This window comes from Drosophila grimshawi, unplaced genomic scaffold (assembly GCF_018153295.1).
Source record: "Drosophila grimshawi isolate 15287-2541.00 unplaced genomic scaffold, ASM1815329v1 contig_848, whole genome shotgun sequence".
NCBI classification, from domain to species: domain Eukaryota; kingdom Metazoa; phylum Arthropoda; class Insecta; order Diptera; family Drosophilidae; genus Drosophila; species Drosophila grimshawi.
In genome coordinates, this window is record NW_025063692.1 from 16,396,281 (window position 1) to 16,420,561 (window position 24,281).

Below are 24,281 nucleotides of genomic sequence, written 5' to 3' on the forward strand. Positions count from 1 at the left end.
ATTACAGTGTTTTATGTCTTGGCAGTCAGTCAGATACTGACAAACACGCACAAGGATAGATCAAATCAGATCAGATTTCCAAACAGAATATAAGTGATTTTTCAACACTGGCTCTAATGCAGCACTTTGGGCTGCCCAATGTTATGGAAAAGCGCAAGCTGCGACCAGACCGCTTTCCCTATACATTTTATTTATTTATCACTCTGTGCGCAGTATTTTCCCTAACGTAATCTGCCACAGTGAAATTGTGAGCCAGCTCGATTATACCAATAGCAGTTGCCCCCAATTGAATTAAGCCCACTCAAAAGTAACTCAATAAGCCAAGCACAAATTTTACTCATCAGCTGCGACATAAGCGTTGACAGCGTTTATCATTTTCCTAACACAACCCGGCGACATGTTAACGATGCATTTCTCTATGTATGTATGTATGTCTATCTATATGTTCCATGTTTCATGTTCTATGTTCGATGTTCATGTATGTATCTAAAGACGCATCCTCTCGTTTTAGTGCATAGTTTATTGCGAATGCTTGTTGGTCTTCTCGTTGGGATGAAATCACAAAAAACTCGGCTCGCTGTCCATTTATGGATATTCCCTAGGCCTTTTGTTAATCTACGTGTGTATTTGGGTATTCGTCAGTCTCTCTATCTAGCTATCTATCCGTATCTCTGTCTGTCCGTTTTGTGCGTGCTCGAAAACAACAACGTCCCCTTGGGTGGGGGGCGATTCCAATGCCAATGCCAATGCCAATGCCAATGGCAATGACGACACATAAAGGCTAAATTGAACTTGAATGTGACCCGAGTGGTGTCAGGTGAGTAACAGCTAGGAGCTGTACATTTGATGGCAGATGGATATAACTGACAGCGTCGGCCAATGGACGCAGCACTCAAGTCATTAAGTCCTCGTTAAAATATAGAAGAACCGCACACGGCCTATTCAATTGGAAAACTCAATGGGATTCAATTGAGCCAACAAATTGTCAGCCTGAGCCACAGTTCCACTGGGCCCATGTAAACCGGAACATGTCCGTTGGACAGCTTATGCTATTGCCTGACTGTCATCTATAAAATACAATCGATTTTTGTTTTTTATAATTTCTGAGCTCAGCTATTTAATTTTTGTTCTTATATTTTACTAGGTTTTTCATTCTTAGTTTATGTTGGGCTATTTGTTTTTATTAAATATAAGATTATACCTTTTGCATAGCAAAATAAATTGATAATCTAAAACTGTTAACTTTTTTTTATTTTTTAAATCCATTTATTTTGATTATATGGCATTTTCGCTGTTGTTGCTTGTGCCAAGAGACACTTTAATGCCTTGATGGCCAGGGACACTGGCAAAGCTGTTGTTTTCTGTCAGCTGGTATATATATATGTTTATCTATAAATATATCTATTAGCAGATATATACAGTTAAAACTGAAAGTGCCAATCTTTGTTCGTGTTGTGTGGCATATGCCTGAAGACTCCGGCAACTAGTTGGAGTCGACCATTATCAGCATCAGGTGCCAGGAGAGCACCACCGCTGACAACGTGGTGCAGATTGTTGGCCATGTCTTTGTGGTTTTTCAGGCGCTTAACTATAACAACACAGCTTAACACCTTTTGATCGGCAGGCAGCGGCAAAAGACGTAGACGGAGACGGAGACGATAGCCGCGCCAGTGAGCAGTATGAGTTTAAGTGTGGGTGTGGGTGTGTGTGTGTGTTTGTAGGTGTTGGTGTTGGTGATGGTGATGGTGTAGTTATGGCATCAAATAAATTCCGGTTGGCTTTGTGGAGAGCGCACAAGAGCAGCTCGCACGCACACGCTCAGACACTCAAACACTTGTGGAGAGAGGAACTCGTTATTCATAAACTTAATGCCAAAGAGAGCATAATTTTCATTTTGCCTCCTTTCGGCTTACTTTACTACTTCTTCTTTGGCAGCAGCGTTGGGCGTGGTGTCGCCCCCAAACCTGTCCAATATACATGTATATGTATCCTTGTGTACAAGACTAAAGTACATGTGGCAAGTAAAAGCCAAACATTGAGGCAGCAGCAGCACAAACTCCAATAAACTTGTGCTTGGGTAGCAGCAGTAAGTGGGAATTATATAAACATATACGTAACTGAACAAAAAAAAAAGAAAATAAAACACAACAAACACTCACATACTGCGAGCAGCAGCTGTTGATGCGTCTTATCATCGCTTAGATCGGCAGCGCGCTACAAGCAACGCGCTACATGCAACACGCAAAGCGGCATAAAAAAGAATAACACGATGAAATACGGAAGGCAGCTGAAACACGACGTAAAACATATGCGACGCAAACATTTGCCGGTTTATGGTTTGTGTCGCAATTAAAGCCAAATTGCCTGACAACCAAATCAATTCACAATTATATTATATGGATTGGGCTTCCTGAGCGGTTGCGAAAGACTCCAAATATCGAACCATATTTAAAGCTAATCGGCTCCAAGTCGGTTTTGATTTAATTAATCTGATATAATTTGGTATAATTAATCGGAAGTCTTTTTTCTCCCAGCTACTAGTTGCAATATATATATTTAAATATATATATGTCACTTGAAGTATATATATATTTGTAGGTTGATTACTAGAAATGTTCTGATTAATCGTTGTAAATTATTAAACTCAAATTGAATCGCTTAGCAGCCAAATCGAATTGAAGCGAGTTACAAATTGGCCAATTACAATGAGGTGGCTCGAATTGCCAAGCCTAAATGGCACTGCAAAAGTCAAAGTAGCGCATTATTTTTGTTTGCACTTTAAACCCTTTTTTTTCTGCCGACTTTTAACTTTTACTCCAGTTGCAATCGTGGCGAAAGGGTTTGACTGCAGTATTCCCGCTTCTTGTCATATTGCTGACGACCCCCCCTCCAACGCTTCTTCTAAAGCTCAGAATGTGCTGCTGATTCGCTTCATTCGACATTCGCTTTATATTCCCCGTTTGCCCCGTTTGCCCGTTTGCCCGTTTGCCCCGTTTTGGCCCGTTCGCTCCGTTCGCAATTCAATTATGCATTCCGACAGCGTGTCCGGCCTGCAGTCGCCCGGTCCTCAGTCATCCTTGCGCTTTGCAATGCAACTAAAAAATTGCTGTTACATTCCGCATTCAGGTCATTAATACGCCATCATCAGCGGCTGCTCAGATGGCAAAGCGACAGCGAACTTAAAGCAAAGCCAGTGGTCAGCGGGGCAAGTGGCATGTGGCAAATGGCAAGTGACACGGTCAGAGAGGGGTAGGTAGCTGAGGCGCAGTGAACGGGCTGTGGGTAAGTTATGTTAGCATGCCCGGCGCCCTGTTTGTTGTCTGCCGGATATGCACGGACGGCCAGACGGATTTAGAATGCAGTTAGCTTCCCTGCTGCTGTTTCTGAAATGCAGCACGCACGGCTGCGCTTTTGAGTGAAATAAGATGAAATGCTAATGATGGCAAAACATTCCAACAATTCACACACACACACACACACATACAAACACTCGCACACACCCAGACTTGCATACGTTCATACGTTCATTAGCCAAAATTGGAAATTATGTGCAAATTGCTCAATACCCGCCGTGCCGTTAAGCGATAAGTGCATTTGAGAATCGCTAAGTACTTGTAACTAGTGCAGCAACGCTTCATTTAGTTCATGTAATCAATATTTTGAGGGATTACTTTCGAATCGCTGGTGCGACTCAAAATGTGTTGCATTTGTTATAATTTATGCGGCTCGAGCATAAAAGAGTTTCAATTTATAACTAAAAGAGCTAAAAACTTGAGACCTTCTTTTACGTTGAATGTGAAACGAGAATTTGGAAAATTCCTTGCCAAAGCTTGAAAAAAATGGTATAAGCTCGTTGAATGAAACTTATTTGATCGGCATTAAACGCATATGCAAATAAAAACCTATATGCAAATTCTTGCAAATATTTTAGAAAATTTACCCCATTCGTCAAGGTTTTCGTACAAGTTCGTCGAACTCTTTCAAAGAATTTTCTGATAAAACAGAGAAACTATTCTTTCATCCCAGCCATTGGAGTATTTTCTGGCATATACAAAAATTTAATATTAAATATTGATGTAAATGTTTGCTCACTCTGAACCATGCAATAGCCTGCTTAATGGTGTATAAAATGTTTCTGTGATTTTCTATTTTTCAAAATATACCATAAAAATTCAAATATTTGATTGGTTTTTTTTTAAATAGATTTGCTTTTAAGCTAAGGGTAATTTTAAGCTAATTATTCACGTGTGATTAAATAAATTTGTATTGCTTAGTGCATTTAACAAAATAATATTAGCTCAGTGCCATGGCATACCAGCTGCTGCTCAACTCCTGGGCAGCGAACATTGAAGCATTGAAGTCGAAACGGCTCAAGATTCAAGGAGTACGCAAATATGTATGATCCCCTCACTTTCCTTTGCTGATTCACTCGTTCTTCATTGCTGCCTGCTGTCAATCGGCTTTCGTTCTTACTCGAATTGAAAATTGAATTTCCTACGCCAATAAATGCACACAAGAATCTTGGCAACTGAAATTCACTCGATGGATCTGAATGTGGAGTCGGAGTCGGGGTCGGGGAATGGGAATGGGAATGCCGATGGCTTGGAGGGCACTTCGCAGGGGGCACGCAAAAATCAATCAAACAAAACAGACTGACACTTAGACAGACGATTAGGAAACAGCTAAAGCGAACCGGCAACTTGATATGCAAGTCAGACAGCAGGGCAACAGAATGAACACCCAAGAGACAAGCTAGAAACAATAGAAGCTACATTGCCACATAGCAGATGCTCGATGGTAGATAGATGATATCTGATACAAGCTGAGCAGAGCAAAGGATTCGGTCATTGTTTCGCTTAAGCGCACAACAACAGAGCGTTAAATTCAACTGCGATAACCTAAAGTTCAAAATCTTTGTCAACGCTAGTAACGGCTTGCGACTAGTAGTTACCCTTAATTGAGCGGCGAACAGTTGCAGATACACACATCAAAACCATCTCGATTCCAATTTCCAACACTGATCTTCAAAACTATTGACTCAGCTATTGATCCTGATCAAGAATATATATATACTTTATGGGGACGGAGTTGCATCCGTCTACCTGTTACATTCATTTTACATATTTCGAATGGGTTCAGGGTATAAGAACAAAATATAATTAAATTATTATTATAAACCTATTAATATAAAATGTATCCCTAATACTATAAATCAAATTCCCCTTGGTGTAATAAAGAAAAATGTACTTGTCATAAAGCAAACTAAAATTGAAGTTTCTCATGATTACTAATATTTGTAAATTAAATTTCTTAAAGTTAAGGCAAACATACAACTCGTTGCCTTGTGCTGCAAAACTTTACAAGAAATTTTGTTGAATGTAAAGGTAACAGATAAACTGTTAACAAACTTAGACATATCAACATGGCAAACTTAGACACGGATAAAAAATGTAAGTTTCTAATGATAATTCGCTTTTTTTTTTTAATTTAATTAAGTCAAGCCAACGAGTCGAACTCTTTAGTTTGTTAGGATGGTGCTGTGAAACTTTACAAGAAATTCGGTTGAATGTTAAGTTAATAGTTTAATTAAAATGTTGAGAAACTCAGAGCTCGTAGAAAGATGCCACAGAAAAATAAACATCCTTGCAATTGCAAAAGTTGCATTTATGTAGACCATGCTGATGTTTATCGTGTTTGAATCGCTTGGTGGAATTTGTCTTAGTCGACTAATTAAATGTTTGCCAAAAAAGTTAATTCCGCATTTGTCATCCTACAACAGTTGTCTCTCAGCTGAAAATATGTCAACTGAGCTAAATCAACCAGTTTCTTCTTTTTTTTTACCTGATTCACAGTACTCAAATAGAACCTATTTGAGTGGTGTCTCGGACTGAGTCCTTGGACTACTTCATTGGCTGTCCGTCGCTTGTAGCTGTAGCTTGGCAATTGTTTAACTAAATGTTTTTCAGCAGCTTGGAAGCTCTATTTTAAATAAACAAGTCAAATGGGCTAAATGTTTGTGTGTATGTATGTGTGTGTGTGTATGTGTGTGTGTGTGTGTGTGTGTGTGTGTGTGTTGTACTGTGTGTATGTGCCTCAAGTTACAAATAAAACGCAACCGAAATGAGCTTAAGAGCTTATGGAGCGCTAAACAAACAACGGAGCACACAAAACAGAGGCTGAGTCTGAGACTCCCAACGTCATCGTCGTCAACTGGCTTACAGCTGACTGAGTTAGGGTTTGGGTTCGTGGTGCTGCTCCTACTCCTGGTTACTGGCGCTCTTGCCATGGCTGTCGCTGGCTTATTCTATGTCGGCGCTTTGGAAGTTTTATTTCTTTTAGCCAACATGTGGCGGCGGGTTGAGGCGCTTGATGGGTTGCCCTGCTTTTATGACTAAGTCAAATATGAAAGTAAGTTGCTGCTGCTTACTGGCTGCTTGACTGACTAACACGGCCATGCCCCACGTTCGCACTCTAACCCTCTAACCCTCTAACTCTCGACCCTCTGCCCTCTGCGCTGTGCCCTCTTCCCGCGCGCCCCTTCTTCACATGGACGCCCTTTTGGCCATGTTGGGGGCATTCAATTTGATTTATTGCCACTTAAAAGGCAACATTCAGTTTTCGAAATAAATAACACGTTTACACATCCAAATGAAGCTTCAGTTGTTGAGAGTTACAATGGCGCCACCCGCTCCGCTCAACACACCCGGAGCACTCCACACATTCCGCATCCTCTCATTCATCTTCGCTCTGTTTCGCGATGGCGACGAAATTGTTAATAAGAACGCATATATTATGCCAACGCCAACACACATGAGCCTTTCAATTTATGAATGTGTGTGTGCGTGTGTGTGTGTGTGTGCGGCAGGATTGCAGTGTACTCGGGACGCCCTCAGCTCACACAATTAATCGAGTCTCCCTTCAACGTCGTCGTGGCTTATAGCCGAAATGAAGCGTGAATCGGACAATATTCAAGGCATCCTCTAAGCCACAAAAGTTGCGAGCCGTGTAATCGACTGTAGCTGACAATCGATTGGCAGCCGACAGTCCAAATAACGATTGGCGACGAACAAAGTTCGATTGACAGCCACTTAATCGATATACATCGAGTGCCTACTTTGAGCTCGAAACTACAGCATTTTTCCACTATGACCCAAACCGTCAACTGAAATTTGAAAATTCAACTTTATCCTTTACATAAAGTCATACGAACTATTCATTCTTTTTTTTTTGAAATTTGAATTCGAAAAAATATTGTTAACAACTTTAAATAGAAATATATTTATACTTGAAACTATAGCTTGGAAATACTTATGATGAGATGTGTGTGTGTGTGTGTGTCCGTGTCTGTGACAGAGAATCATAGTTTAGCAAACCTTAAAAACGCATTAAATGAAATGGCGAAAGGACATGAACATCAGCCATAAACACAATGTTCTAAATGGCTGCAAGCCAACCCAGTACGCTTGATTTCATTTCACTTACACACACTCACACATATATATACATAAATATATATATATGTATATATATTTGCGGTCGACAACGGTCTGAATAGGGTGTGACAGTGGAGGGGATGCTCGCGTTAAATTTATGACCGCTGACCATTTTTAAATAGCCACATGCGCACCTGGGCACACCTGCGCATAATGTGGTCGTTCTATATAAAATTTCATTCATGATAAATGCGAAGCAAGAAATAACAACAAGCCAAACAGGAGCACACACACTCTACCACCCCCTCGCACACACACACACACACACTCAAACGCACACATTCAAATTCTTTGGGTAGCAAATTTTAATTAAAAAACATAAACTTCATTGTTGCGGCAGTTGGCACTCATTTTGTTGCGCAACCAATTCAGCAAATCGAGTTGTTGTTTTTACTGTTGCTGTCGCTATGATTTACTTGCCTGCCATTTAGAGACACGCCCACAATGCACAAACAATTTCGGGGAAGTTGTTTAGCTTAAAATATGCATGTACTTTGTGCTCATATTCGGCAATGGGTTTTGTATTTGATATCCGCATAAAATGTTCATTAAAATTAGTCACTGAACACTGACTACTTTTTTCAGCATTCAGCATATATTGCGGACGTTGCATGTTGGCAGCTTTGGCGCAACACTGCCAAGCTGCACCGACACAAAAATAGTAAACAAAATTGAAATTTAATGGCGCTAGGTGGGTATAACGGGCAATTGTGGCTAGATTAATGGGGCAATTAAAAAACAACCGTACTTATGTCGCCTCGAATTGAAAATAATTAGCGAAAGCATAATATCGTTAATAATTCATGAAAGATATCTTCGGACGCAGAGGCGGTGCCAATCTCTAAGTTTCAATTTGATGTAAGGTTCCAATTGGAAATGTGCATATTGAAATAACATTCGTCAAAATACTAAATAGAATAGATTAACTTGAGAGACTTATGACATCAAATTACCTTCATACAAACATATTATTTATGAGAACCGGCGAAAATCCTTTGAAAGTTTTGACAGTAAAAAAAGCAAATGAATTACCAGAATATTTGATCCAGCCACTGTCACTTACTCACATAATGACAGGCATACACACATTCGTTGGCAATTACAAAAATAATTAATGGAAATCAAATAATGTTGGCATTGTTCAGTTGCGAACACTTTTTGCATTATTATCGGGTTAGCCGCAAGGTTTTTGCGAGTCTCGCGACTCATTAAAATGCAATTTGGCACTGTAGAAAGCAGCAGGAGACCAGCTGTGCTCTCATTTTCGTAATCGCAAATATAAATGAGATTTCATTTCTTAAATGCAAAACAACATTGTATCCAAAGCAAGCGGATACTTTTTCTTCTTATTTTTTTTTACAAATAATTATCATTTGTATTATTCAGCGAATTAAAAGTAAGTTACACTTTGACTGATAGAAAGTTTGAAAAGTTTGAGCAAAAGCCTTTGATGATTGACCAGTTGTCTTGTTGAAACGGATATGCAAACAATCAGCCAATTGATTGAGTGCTTGCTATTTTTTAAATTCCATAATATAAAGGAGTGCTTAAAAAATATTATTAAAATCAATTAATTTGTCATTTAAAGCACTTGTATACATGAAAAACTTATGTGACTTTTCACTTATGCGAAAATCAACATTGCCATTTCTTTTTTTTTTTGAATTGGAAATACAGAACAACGTTTAAAAAAGACGACTTCAAATTTGCACCTCGTTTTCTGTAGTTTTGTTGTATTCCGTTTATGTTTCTGTTTTTGCAGTTTGCCTGCAGGAAAATGTGCTGCATAACATCAAATTAATCATAATTATGCAAGTGCGTTTCAGTATGTATGTATGTTTGTATGTATGTATGTATGTATGTCTGTGTGTGTGTGTGTGTGTGTGCAGTGTGCACAGTGCGCACAAAAATATGTGAAAGAAATTATGGATGTATTATTTTTTTTTAAATTTATAACTCCACATTTCGTGCTAGTTGGCAAATTGATTGAGTCTGATTGGATTTATCCCAAGGGTATCACTCGCATTTGCTTTGGCTTACATTTTAAAAAATATGCATACCAAAACAAAAAGTTTTGCAATACAACAATGAACTTATGTGTTATGTATAAATTATCCTAGATGCTCTTGTGCCACAATATTATAAATGTATCATTTGTAGCAGGCCACTTCTAATTTAGGTAGCAGGCTACAAGTGGCGTAGTTAAAATCTGTTCATAGTATTGATATCGATAAGAATCGATATTAATAGTATAATCGCCAACTTGAAGAAGAAGAATAAATCAATCGTTGTGAATAAAGTAAGGTAAGCAGATGTGTCTGTGAAAAAATATTACTTACTTTTGACTGCTACGCATTTAAACAAAAAATACGCCGAATATTTAATTTGCCTAATTAAAATAATATTGTGACCTTTCCGAGAAACTGCCCTCATTAAGTATTCAATTCTGGATGCATCCTTCTTTACGGATTATCCAACGCCATCACAATTAATTAAAATAATTGTTGAAAAAATGATCAAAATATACATATAAATCAAAGGTTTTTTGTTTGTTTTAACGTAACTTAACATTTTAAGACCACCAAAAACAACATTTAATTATCATCTTGCTTTCAGCAGGAGTAGCTGACTGGCAGTGAGGGATGGATATTTTAGATGATTGATTTCAAATGCAGTTAAGTAGGATCAAGTGTGAATATAGAATTTAAAAGGATATCTTGTAGCCGAACACTCTTAATCTGAGCTGGTGTTTTATGTGTACTGTTTGCTCAATTCAATGCGATTCACTGCTGCTTCTTGTTTACTTTGCGCTTTTTTAAATCAAATAAACGCTGAAGTGCGAGTGGAGTGGGAAGTGGCCCTTGTTTGTGCCCCACATTATCAGCTGCCCACTACCCACTATCGCTATAGACTTGCCCCGCATTGCTGCAGCGCAGCCCGAGGCTACTCGTGTACAGGAGTCGACTACTCTATCGTTATGGTCTTACAGAAGGGAAAGCTTGAAGCAATCTTAATAAATATTGAGATATATTCGTCAACGGATGCTAGTTGTACATAAATAATCTTGAATCATATAAGTATATCATGTAGCTATTCTTGGGAAGCTGAGTTGTTGTCAAAAAACTAAATGGAAACATTAATTTGAAATAAGTTGTTTTTACTTCAGGCAGTCAGTTCAGTGAACCCAGTCTGCCCTTCACCTGCACAAAATGTCGATTCAAATATATGTGGGGAATGTGGTAGGGACAAGAGTGTCTCATATCTATTTCGAGCAATGCTTACAATCGAAACTTGTCAAGCCGAAGGCACACATTTATGGACATATACATATATGTTATTGTACGAGTATGCGTGTGTGACTCCTACACTTCATTCACACAGGGGGCAATTAATCTGGTCAACAGCCTCTATAATTACTTGTACCGAGCAGTTCACAGGCTGTCACCTGTTCGACCCAACAGTTTGCTCCACTGAGTTGAAAATTTATGGCAGGGACGCCACACCAAAGAGAGCGAGAAAGAGAGAGACAGAGAGAGAGAGACAAACAAAAAAAAGTAGATCCTTCCATGGGAATAGTGTGCCTTCTTGGACCTGGCAAGGCGTTGTGTGTTAATGACGAGCTGTTGATTTGTGATGTTCATTATTTGCGAGGACGTTGCCTTAGACGGGCGCCATAACTCACAACTTTTGTGGAATGCGCAGGGGAGAGGGTGCTGGTGGTGTTAGTGGGTGAGTGCTCTCAGTTGATGAACTCTAGAAAACTAATTAAAACACGTGAAAAACACATGGAAAATGGCATTGGCCCTGTTGCCACCCACAGCCGAATGCACATGAATAATTTAAGGGCTAACATGGAGCTAGAGACAGCAATGATGAAGACGAGGCTGACGATTACGGTGACGACGATGTTGACGTTGACCTCAACTAATACTCGTCCCTCAAACTTGTTCCATTTCTATGTTGGGGATCTTTGGGACTTGGGCTGCTATCCTCGGTTATACACTATATTAAATATTATTAGGTATTTTAGCTCGAAAACTTAATTTTCGACAAAATATAGATACCTTGTTGGAAACCCTGAGTCTCCAGAGCGCGACACTGAAAAAAATAAGTAATGTGCATCTATATAAAATATATGAAACCTTAAGAAGTAATCTCTAAAAGTCTTGGGCTAATGTCAACATATAACCAAGTCAAGGTAGCTAGAATATATCATGTACCAGGTACAAGTATAATAGATCCTATTTACTTTTACTATTTAACTGGGTGTTTTTATATGTGAAATTTTAAATTATTCAAAGAATTCAGAATTTTGTCGTTTTATTTGGACTTCGGTGTCATCACTCTTCGTCCATTTGTTGCAGTGTGCGGTCAGTTTGACGATCTGTGTTGTGGTAGCTAGTGGACAAAAGCACTCCGCTCTGTTACACACCGGATGCTCAAAGTGAAAACGGAAGTCGCTCATATTACGTCACACACGAGAAATTTGGAAATGTGTTTCCGGTAGGGACAGCACTTCCGCTCGGCCAACGTGTCCAGTTGTCTCCATCTCTGTCTCAATCTCTCCCGTAATCGCGCTCACTATCCTGCCATTATGTTAATATCACCACAATTCACAGTGCTCGCACTACGCTAACTAAATTGAAAATGTCTAGCTTACACAATGAAAATAAGGAAGAATCATCCTATCTCGACTTGGCGATACGCTGAACCCAATCTTAAAAACTGGAAATAAGCATTGTTATCGATAAATGTGAGAGCCTTTCTACCAAATCTTAAGTATCCAGCCCTTACAGTCTCTGAGTTCGGCATGATTATTCAGATTGCTGATGTCAATGTTTCTTTTTTTGGGAAATTAACACTGTCAGTGTCAATGTTTACAGTGCACTTTTTATCAAATATCAAATTCATTTTCGATGCGAAACATGCTTCATTAATTATTGAAAATTCAGCGTAGACTAAAATATGTGAATGTGACAAAAATTGAATGAAATTGATAATAATAAAGCCATAATATTGTATATTATTATTTAATTCAGTTTATATTTTCTGTATTGTACAATCATCCATTGCCAGTCCAGTGTAACAACTTTTAAATTTAAATTTGCCAGCACAAATCAATTGTGTGTCTAAAAGTCGGCCGTAGTATCAATGTGCATTTTCATTTCCGTTTCAATTTCAAGTGCATTCAGTGACTTTCAACCGATAGTCAATATGCTCGGCCAGCAGTTGCTGTCGTTGCCCAATTCGACCGAAGTGGTTTTCACCCATTGCGGTCGCGTTGCGCGGTCTATTAAAACGGAAGTGGCAACTAAAAGCAGTTATATTTTCGGCACACTTACACGAATTTTTGTTGCTGTTATTGCTGTTGTTGATTTTTTTTTTTTGCTTTTGTTTATCCTGCAGGGATAAAATACTTTTAGTTTTTCTTTGGCTAATCGCTGTCCCGAAGGTGGCCTTGGTCGTGGAGAGTTGGCTGTTGGGCGTTGTGTGACTTTGGCTGCAGCTGGAACTGCTGCTAAAGCTGGAAGTGCAAACTGCGACGCTGCCACTGACTCTTGCAGTGGGCCTTGTGTTGGCTATCTTCTAATGAAACACACTTGTGTGTGTGCGGTTGCACCATGTGGTTCCCAACTGTCTATATATATATATATATGAGTGTGTGTGAGGCTGCGAGTAATATTTTTTTGTTGCATTTGGCGAATTTGTTTGTTTGGCAATTTGTGTAACTAAAGAGGAATTACTTTTCAACTTTATTATACACTGGGCATGTGGGCGTGGCACGTGACAATACTGCACAATACTACAGACTACATGTGTGTATGTATGTGTATATTTGAGTGTCTATCCACCTATTGTCAACTGATTTTGCGGATACTTTTACTTCTGGCAGCGTCCCTCCACCCATTTTCTTCCATTCCCTCTCTCTCTCTCTGACTCTCTCAATCTGTGTTTCTTGCTGTGCGCTCTCTTTGCCCATGTTTCGTGGTTGGTTTCGGCGTTTTAATTGGTTTAGTTTGTTTAGTTGTTCTTTCAATTGAACTTGGTGTTGTTGTTGGCTTTTGTCAATTTTAAATTACATTTTAACAACTTTGCCACAGTAAAATTTTAATTGAACTCTGATTTGCACTCATCCCTGAACTGTGTCCTTCTCCTTATCTATGTTAACACAATCATTATTTTTTTCGCTCTATATATACATGTATTTGTAATTCTTCTGCATGTGTGCTTAGGCGTGGCCATATTGAATGCTGACAACACCATCTAGCTGGCAATTAATGTGATTTATGAACACACTTCATTATCCCCGCGCTCAGAAGGAAAAATCAAGTAGAACAACATCGCCCGTTGCGTGTTTGGAAATTTAAAGAATCTGTGACCCATCATGCACACATATACACATACACAAAAGACCCACACACACGCACGCACACATATACGGTCATGCACAGTGCGTTTCTGGTGTGTAAACATGCGATTAATAATAAAAGAAATACAAAAAGTATGCAAAAATGAAATTTAAAAACACCAGCATAACCTATGAGAAAGGCTCAAAGCGAATAATAAAATACAAAACAACAACAACAACAACAAAAAAAGAAAGTCACAAACACAGCTTAAATAAAAAATAAAAATAAAATAAAAATAACTGAACAACCCAAGCCAAAAGCAGGCCGGGGAAATCCTTTTGTGACAGGATCCGCGAGGTTTGGGGCTTGGGGTTGGACTGCTTGGGAAATTAAATATGCGCCTCATGTAGACGATTCTTTTTGTATTTATTTATTTTATGCGCGCGGCTTTGCCTGCATTGCACTATGTGGGTTGATGGGGGCTGGTTTTTGCCTTCTTTTGGGGGCGTTGGCAAAACAGTTAAATTAAGAAAAAAGAATAAGTACTATAAATACACCAGAAAGGAGTAAACAATTGCAGAATTACATATACATACATATATATGTATGTATTCTGGGTCATTTATTGGGACAATCGTCAAGGGGCGGGCAGTGATGTTGTGCGACGAGATATGTACGTACGAATGTATGACATCCGGATGGATAACATTTCAATATTAATTAAGTGTATTACAAATGCCATCCTCAAAGAAAGTAACTACATTTTTCAATAAACTTATTATATCCCAAAACGCACAAGCCCACAAAAAATAAATAAATAAATAAATAAAACAGCCACATAAAACAAAGAGCAAATTAAATAGGATCAAACTGAGCAACAATTGGGGAAATACAAATAAAATAAATGCCAGCTAAAATAAAATACATGATAAAAAAATAAAAAATAACAAGTATACCAAAAAGAGAAAAACTTGCCAAGTTGTCGGCATGCAAGGTGTGCTTGAGTGTGTGTGTGTGTGTGTGTGTGTGTGGGTTAGTGTGTGTGTTTGCTTGCGCTCAGGTGTAAAATTTTATTGAGTCGAAATACGAAATATATGCAAATTGCGAAATAATTTAATGGCGCGTTTAATTGGGTTTTTTAGCGTGCACGCAACGATGGGAAAAATGGAAACATATCAAAAAGAGCAACGACGAAGAAGAAGATGGAGGCGAAGAAGAGCTCGTAAGAAAAGGGGCGGCCCAAGAAGGATTGTATGGGAAAATGGAGTGATGTGGCGTGGGTTGGTGTGGGGGGTTGATTGGAAAAGTTTTGGCATCTGGCAAAACGAATCAATTGAAATTGAGCGCTGGCAATGGGCGCTAATAAGAATTTGATGTGCGGTTAATGGAGAGTCGGAGAGCCGGAGAGCTGCCAAGGAATTAAGCGAGTGTGGCACGTGGCAAGTGGCTCTGATTTTTAAGTCGCTGCGAAAAAGTTTTATCATTATCGCTGCGCAACCAAATCGATGGGAATTGCCAATGTCAGCAATGACGGGCAATGAGCCAGCACGATGCCAAAAAATGTCTTCTTAGGCTGAGAGGATTATAAAAGATATTCAAGTGTGAGTTGCGAACACTGACAGATTTTCTCCATAATCTGTTCTAAACGCACAATCGACATATATGTATACAATGCGCATTTCCAGGTACAGTTGTGCTAAATGGCTGAAATCAGCAACGACTCATTGACAGACCATTCAAATCCATTGCGACAAACAAATGAACACACAAATATGTATGCCAAAATAAATACTAAAATTCTTATATATGTATATAAGGCCATACCTGGTTGCCTGCCTCGTCAGTGTGGCAACATTTAGTTAGTGTGGATTGCTTTTCCACGGGCATTTCAGTGGGCTTAACAAGCGCTTTCCTTTTTATTTGCGTCAGTTTAGTAATATGGTGGCTGGTGGTGGTAACTCCGTGACCTCGTCCTGCTGCGTGGTGCCACCGAGGCCACCCACCGATGGTGCTTACAACGCGAGCAGCAGCGACACTAGCAGCGAACGGCTGCCATTATAAATTATTATTCATGAGCGGATGCGGATATTGAAAAGTTTCATTTTGTTGTTATTATTGTCAAAGTGTTGTTGTTTTTGTTGTTGTTGTTGTTGTTATTGCTTATGTTGCGTCTATTTTCATTTCAATTTTTACGCCGTTGACGTCGGTGTCATCTTAGCTCTGGCAGTATTCTTGTTGTTGTTGCAGTTGTGGTTGATAGTCTGCTTCCAAGTCTTCTTCTTTACTTCTTCTTATATGTATGTATTTTTTTCTTTTCTCTCAATTTTTTTGTTTGCCTCTGCGCGTGTTGTTTGGAAATTAGATTTGTGCACGTTTTCTTGTTTTCTATTTTCACTTATCGACATTTTCCCTCCATGGTTTGCTGGTAACCCATCTTTTCTTGCTTTGGTCATTTATTTTCCGTTCTTGTGATACCATTGCTCCAGCATCTTATAAGATAATCAAAGTTGTCGTCCATCTTATCAGCAAAATACAACTTTATTCGTTTGATAATTAAATAGACGTTTTCGAGAATTTCTATTCAAGACTGTTAATACCTCATTTCGTTAGTTGTGTAAAAATTAATTTCTAATTATCTTGCCATTGTTCAGCCTTCTTTATGTCTCTCAACATATTTTCCAAACTTCCGACGCTTCAAAACATGTAAACATTTAGTTCTTTCACAACGAAATCATGTCTTATAGATCATTTTGCATTCGTAATGAAGGTAAGTCTTACCTTACTGAGGACTACTCACAGCTCGTTGGGTTTCCTCAGTTTTCCTCTTTGTGCCCATTTCTCAAACCTGCCAGGCCTTTTGGTTAGGATTTCAGTTAGCGTTCTGACTGGGCCTGAAAGTCAAATTATTGTCAAAGACCCGAATTCACAGTCATATTTTGTGTGTAAGTATGTATTTATATACAAAACGCATCCGTATCTATTTCTACTATCTATATCCGCAACCGCAGCCGCCTGGCTGTCATCTGCCGCTCTGCTTCTCCTCTCAGCTGCTGCTGGAGGATGCCCGGATGCTTTAAAATTTGTATTCCATTGACGTTTGGCGACCTACTGCGGGATGGGTGCCCAGCGCCTAGTCAGTTATTTATGTGCTCGCTTGCAACCTTGTTGTTGTTGTTGTTATTGTTGCTTCTGTTGCCTCAGTTCTTAGATTTGTTGTTACTGTTTCTGTTGTTATTGGTATTATTGCTGTTGCGCAAGCCAAAAACCCACATTGATTACAACAAACTATCGCTTTGTATTATTTTTTGGGACCGAGTGTCATTGCCATATCACTCACTCTATCTCTATCTCCCTCTTTCTCTGCCTCTGCTTCTGACTCTCCACCTCTTTCTCTCTCTCTCTCTCTGCCTCTCGCTTGTAATCCCTTACTCATTCTCTTGCTGATGTGCGAACTTTTTAATCAAAGTTCGACTCTCGCGCCGCAGGCAGCGCCTGAGTGAAATCGTACTGAATGCCTCAATTAAGAGATTGACCCTCAACTAAATTCAAAGCCAAAGTTATTTATAACTGCCTTAATCTCTCTCTCGCTCTCGCTCTCTCTCTCTCTCTCTCTCTCTCTCTCTCGCTCTCTCTCTCTTTCTCTCTCTCCCACTCTCGTATTCGCTGGTTTTGCGAGGCACATGCAGAATGTAGCAGTCATTAATTTGAGCCAGCTCCAACTGCTATATTTGCAAGCTCGTATTTAACACATACATACATACACACACATGCACTTAGATAGATTTCCAGCAGCCATTTGGGGCCAAAAGGCTTTTGGCCAAATCTGACCGAAAACCTTTGCCACTGATCTAATTTAAATGAGCGCTTGTTTGCTTTGCCTATGCGTAAAGCGCATAAAATCTCATACACAAACCGGATATGGCTTTTTTATGACATTAAAGTAGATATGTTACAACCCCGCCCGCCCCCTTCTGAGCACCGGCTCAAGGAATAAACCGTTAAAAAACATTGAAATGCCAAACAGCCGCAAAGCGAACTGCAAAATTGAAATATTTTGATGTTGGCAGCAAGTTAATGTAAACCAGTAGCAGTCCCAAAAACACACACACGCACACACATATATAAATATATATATATATACCTATATATATATATATATATATATATACGCATTCGAGTTGAATTATAATATACCAGCAATGGGCTCTGTACAAATGCTAGAAATCGGTAGTGAGATGAGCGCAGCACAGTAAACCTTGAACGATCCCAAACACTGAACTCCAGACGACCCCGCTATCTGAAACCCCAAACCCAACGGTCCTGGCACGTAAAATATACACGTACGAACAGAACAGTGGAGTGGAGTGGAGTGGGTTCGTATGTAGTCGGCTTGGGTTGGGTATGTGCCTTAACTTGTATTAATATCCATTAGATTTATGTTTAGCAAATGTAACCACAAAAATTACACTTTAAAGTCGACCAATTCCACTCACGAAATGAGCTGCATTTTTTCGTCGATATCCAATTGCGAATATACATATCTCTGCCTCTGTCGCTCTCTTTGGTTTCAACATCCCTGGGGCATGCCTCTGGGTGCGTGGCATCCACATAAGATATTGCTTCTGTTGTTTTAATAGCAAGGGTTGGCCCCTCATAATTAAGCACCCCAACATCCAGCGCTGTTGAAAGCCCGGCTCGGCACGTACATGGGCCATACATAAAAGGGCCGGGCCATTTTGTCTAGAACTTATGGGGCCTGGAGTTTAACACTTTGGTGCCACATTAAGGCTGCAAATTGTTAAACGTGGCACCTGAAGTCACCGCCGGGCGACCTAAGCAACCTGTGCAACCCGACCCGCCCTATGCCTGCCTCCGTTTCAAAGGAGCAGCGGCTAACATTGCCCCATTACTTAAGTTCATTAGCATCTCGAAGCAGCGTTTGCTGTCCGAAAATTGACTTTAATGTGGCAACGCTGCCGACAGCCTGGGGGCGGCATTTAACAGACAATTGCCACTTGCCACATGACATAAAATTGACTTAAGAAAATTGCATACAACGATGAGCACTAAAGTTATACACTTTCAAATTGACTGCTGCTTGATCTTTCCGGATTGCATGACAGAAACCAAGGAGAAGAAAAGAATGCAACAATCACCAAATCAAACTTGCCACAATCTTCAAAGTGTATAGCCATAGTATGCTTTAGCTAATATTATAGAACTGGTCATAGAACGATTATAAACGATTATTTTGTTGAAATTACTATTGGTAAAAGTGATGCATCTTGTTGCCATTGCTGTCATTTGTTTTTACAACCTTCGTTCCTAATATTTAATCATTATTAAAGTTTGGTAAGGGAGTTTAAAAAGTGCATATAATTGCCACAAGAAGACATATCTTATAATGTGTGTGTAGTTTGGATGGGGTCCTGAAATACTACAGACGAAGCATCGTTCATATCACACTTCTTTGATAATTCCACTTATCCACTTATGTAATCTTCTGATACCAAAGTTAGAAGCGTTATTTTATTTTACATTATGTCTGCCTGTCTAGTTGTATGTGTCTAATAGGCCTATTTCCTTCCGATGATATCAAAGCAAGAAACTTGAATTGTTGAACATATACCCCCTGAAGAGGAGCTGTCAAACCGATAAGACCTCGATAAATATAGAGAGGAAGCAAATAAATATACCACTGCATTAAGCAGAACCCCCTTTAGAAAGCCCTTTGGATTGGACATTACCAGGGGTGTGGAAATAGAAGTGGATGCCAGCTGTCCAGTTTCTTTATCGATGGCTTGCAATATTGTTGACATTATGTGTCTGTGGTCGTCGCCCGTTGGACTACGGCAATGCATATTTTTTGGTTGCCCCAAACGTGCAAATTGTTGCACTTGCATTCAATTGTCCGAGCTGTGGCATTCAATAAAAAGCCGCTCAGCATAAATGATGGAAAATAATTATATAAATATATATATACGACATAGAGAGGGAGTAAGGAAAGGAGGCTAAGTGAGACACCGCATCATTTGCCCAATAGTATCAAAGTCTCGATTCTCATAGAAATGATTCATGATATCGCATTATTTCCGTATCATTTGTAATTTCCAGTTTCCTGCTTTTTTCATCAGCTATTCACACTCACACACACAAACTTAACGCAGAGCGGCAGGGCAATGGGGGTGGGGAGAGGGAAGAGGGAGGAGAGAGAGTGAGGAAGCTGGTGCAATTACTATCTATCTGGTATTTTATAACTTTTGTGCGCGTCGTCTCGTTGGCTTTCCGCTTGCTGCGCACCTCTCGCTGATTACAGCGCCAAAGTCAGAGTCACAGTCACAGTCACAGTCATAGCTGGAGCCCCAACCACACTTCTCTGCTCCTTCATCATTGCCATCATCGCCATCATCAGCATCATCATCATCATCATCATCATCTAGTTTTCGTTGCCATCATCGTTCCCATTGTTTGTTCGGCTCTGTAGATATCTGTGTTTCAATGTATCTGTTACTGTGTGCGCCATTTTTGTTGTAGTTTTTGATGAACATTTAATTGAATTCTCTTACAACGTCGCGCTTTGTCTTCTACTACAAAGTAAATGTGTGTGTGTGTGTGTGTGTGGGGTGTGTGGTGTATCTATGTCCGTGCAGTACAGTATCTGCTGGGTTGGTATTGGCCAAAGTTATGTGACTTTCGGGTCAGGGCATCTAATTAAAATGACAATTGAAATATGAACAAACTGCTTTAACCAGGAGCTAAAGTCCAAAACTATCTTTAAGCTACAGTTACAGTTGCTGTTCCTGATGCGATAACATAATTTAATTTGGCCAGAGGGAGTTTCGTATTTCACTAGTGCAACTGAGTTGGTATCGAATTTTCGATAAACAGTCAGCGATTAATTTCTTAGAAAATGTGTATTTAAGCCACAATAAAATAAATTTATAGCCACCTAATCAACATTAAATTACCAAATAGTTATGTACATGCTTAAGATTTACAAAAAGAAACGAAAATATATAAATATATATATATATATATAAATAAATTTACAACAAATGCAATTTTTTATTATTTTTCGCGTCCTTCTCTTCTAAAATATGTATAGACTACTTACAATAGTTCATATTTACTACTTACTAGGCAACTCTATAAATAAAGACTTCAGACTTTTGGGCGTAATTCCCATTACCATATCCCTGTTGTGTAATATTGTAAGTATTTCAACTAAAATGTTTGAAAAGATACCTATAAGAAATCAATTCGAAACTTAATTTTAAAAAATATATATATATACTATTTAATATTCGTTCAATTTTCTTTACCAATAATTGAGAATTTTATGAAATAGCATTCTATTCTATATTCTATTCTATATATTCACAATAATTCAATATACAATGAATACATAATTGTGTACTTTTTTGAACTCGATTGGCACCGCCTCATTGCGCTTAAGCGAACCTCTTCATTAAAGTAAATGCTCAGAAAAGCTAGTGAACTTAAATTAAAGAACTTGGTACAGTTCAAACAGCTCCACTACCAAGTATACAAGCATCCAAGTTAACAGCTGCCAGTTGCCACCCCCCCTCAATCCGCCAGCTTCAATTTCAAGCCCTTCTTCACATCTTGCAGACGCCACTTAAGTCTCTGTTGCTGTCTCTGTCTCAATGTCTGTCTCTGTCTCTGTCGACAGCATGCGATATCAAATGGTGAATAGATAAAAACAACATGACTTAATGAGTGGTATTTATTTTTATGCTAATTACTTACGAATAAGCAGTACTTGGTGCTGTTCTTGTTCTTGTTCTTGTTCTTGTTCTTGTTCTTTCCCCTCTGGCTGCTGTTGTTGTTGGTTGCAGATGCAATGCCGGCAGTTACATAGCTCGCCCTAATGAGCTGCAGGCATTTAAGGGATGGGGGTTAGCAGGGTTGGCATGGAATCGAATGGAGTAGAGTAAACGAGTTAATAGCAAGCGATGGGCGATGGGCGATGGGTGAGCAATAATTGTTGAATATATTTGTGCAGGAGAAGATGAGGGCAAAAAGGGAAAGAACAGCTGACGCACCAAGACAATGGCCATGGCAGAGATGCGACGTCGACGTCGACGTTTTTGTAAAGTAAATGCCATTATACAATAAGCAAGTCGCGTTGTAAATATTCTTGAAATGTACAAAAGCACTCGCGCTGAAAGCCGTAAAGTATGCAATATGACAGCGCATAAAGGATACGACTTCGAGGAGCAACTGGTATCGGAGCCGCAGTTGGAGCCGGAGCAGTTGCAACTTGGTCCAAGCCCAAGTTGAGTGGCGTCGTTGGTGTGAGAATAATAATAAAAATAAAAACAACTTAATTACCATGCTGACTCACACACAACTCCTGCTATTAAGAGAGATATGTAGAGCAACAGCGAGCGTTCCAGTCAACATCAAAGATAAACGACCAGCCCATAGCTGAGATTACTTCAGCAGCAGCACAATTGCATACCCACGTTTGCATACATACATACATACATACATACATACGTATATACTCAAAGTATCAGCTACTCGCTGACAATACTTGGCCTTTAAATTAGTTTTATGACAACAAGCCGGAAAGCAGCCTTCTCATTTTAACTGTTCCTTTTTGCTTCTTCTCTGTTGGCTGCTGAGTAGAAAGGTTCCCTTGTTGGTCCAAAATTAATACGAGGCAATAACAAACCAAATAACTTTATATATTAAATGCATTTTCATCTGCAGGCCATTACTACTTATTAAGTATCAAAAAAAAGTATATCAAAATGCACAGATCTTAAATAAGCAAGAATAAAATCCACACAGTTCGCTGGAATTGTCACATTTTACGGTTTGCAGCTTTAAAGTCAATGTGAAAGCTGTAATTAGCCAGCTCCACATTCTAAGTTATTTAGATTGAATAGTTTCACAAAGCAATTCAATTGTTATTCACTCAAAATGTTTAGTCTATTTGTACTAAAATTGCGTACGAATATTTAATGATATTTTGACTTATTTGTAAAAAAAAAAGTGTCCAACATTTGCTCAAAGAACACATCTAAATGAAGCAACCGTCGGAGCTGAGTGTCACAGCTGATTTTTGCGTTTGCGACCCGGACGCACCGCATAGACGCTCTGTGGCAGTGGTCCGTTCGGGAGCAGCTTGCCAGATCGGGTGGCGGCCAGCAGTCGTCGCTCGTGCACCTTGCGGTGCTTGGTCAGGTGGTCAGATCGGGCGAAGCACTTGGCGCAATAGTCGCACTTGTACGGCTTGACGCCCGAATGGGAGCGTCGGTGCCGGGCGAGCTCGTCGGAGCGGGAGAAACGCCAGCTGCACTCCGGCCAGCTGCAGGCATACGGCTTCTCGCCCAAATGACGGCGCATGTGCGCCTTGAGGTGGGCGGGCTTGGCGTACAGCTTTTCGCAGTTGCCAAATGTGCACAGATAGCCCTTCTCCCCAGCGGCATTTTCACTGAGCTGCAGTGGTGCCACCATCGTTAATGTTGTCACCAACGGCGTTGCCGTTGCCGTCATCGCTACGGGTGAGGTAGACGGAACCAGGCGCAGATTATTGTTGCTCTCCTGCAGGAAATCATCGCACATGTCCGTGCAGAGCGGTGTGCGCTCTGGCAGTATGGTAGTGAGCTCAGGTATTTCCACAAAGTGATCCAGCAGCCGCTGCTCCCAATCAGTGAGATCTGGCGGTGATGACGAATCACCCAAAATGGACACAATCGCCAGCTCTGGGTCGTCAAAATCGAAGGGCAGCTCGTGTTCCACGCTGCTATTACTGCTTCTAAAGTTGCTATCGTTATTGCTGTTACTGTAGCTATCGCTGTTATTGTTATTGCTGTTGGTTTGAATGTTGTTAATGGTATAGTTGTTGTTGCTGTCGAGTGTTGTGATGCCATAATAATCCATGCTATTTGTCTCGTAGCCATTGCCAAAGTTAACATCCGCATAGCAAAAATCCAAGGACTGCTGCTCCTGCATCAGATACTGCTGGCCAAAGTCTTGAGTCGCTGCCGACTCCTCTAGATCGTTGTAGAGCTGCTGAAAACCGCCCGTCGCAAAGAACTCCATGTCAGCAAATGAGCTGATCCCAGCGCCTGTCCAAATATTTATGTCAGTCGATTTGTCGACGAGCTGTCCAAACTGGGCTCCAGGCACACTCGAGTGCAAACTTGGACTGATACTCAATATGCGTATAGATACATTTGTGGATACATACGTGTCCGTCCATATGTATATATATATGCATATGTATTCTACGGAACAACAGCAAGCAACAACACTAAGATCCCTGTGGGAATAATTAGGCATTCATTTGATGAAATCGATCGTAGTGGACACTTCTGAAGCCGTTTCGATCTTCGCTTATCTAATTCAATGCCGGCGTCATTAACAGCAACAACAACAGCACCAATAAGAACAACAACGGCGA

General features: G+C 39.9%; 1 protein-coding gene across 1 annotated transcript; it reads right to left on the minus strand.

The window, feature by feature from the left end:
- Positions 1-22,912: 22,912 nt before the first annotated feature.
- On the minus strand, positions 22,913-23,951 carry LOC6564642 (Krueppel-like factor luna). Its single transcript, XM_001991720.2, has one exon. It carries the CDS (start codon positions 23,918-23,920, stop codon positions 22,925-22,927), a length of 996 nt encoding a protein of 331 aa, XP_001991756.1. The 5' UTR covers positions 23,921-23,951; the 3' UTR covers positions 22,913-22,924.
- Between the last annotated feature and the right edge of the window lie 330 nt (positions 23,952-24,281).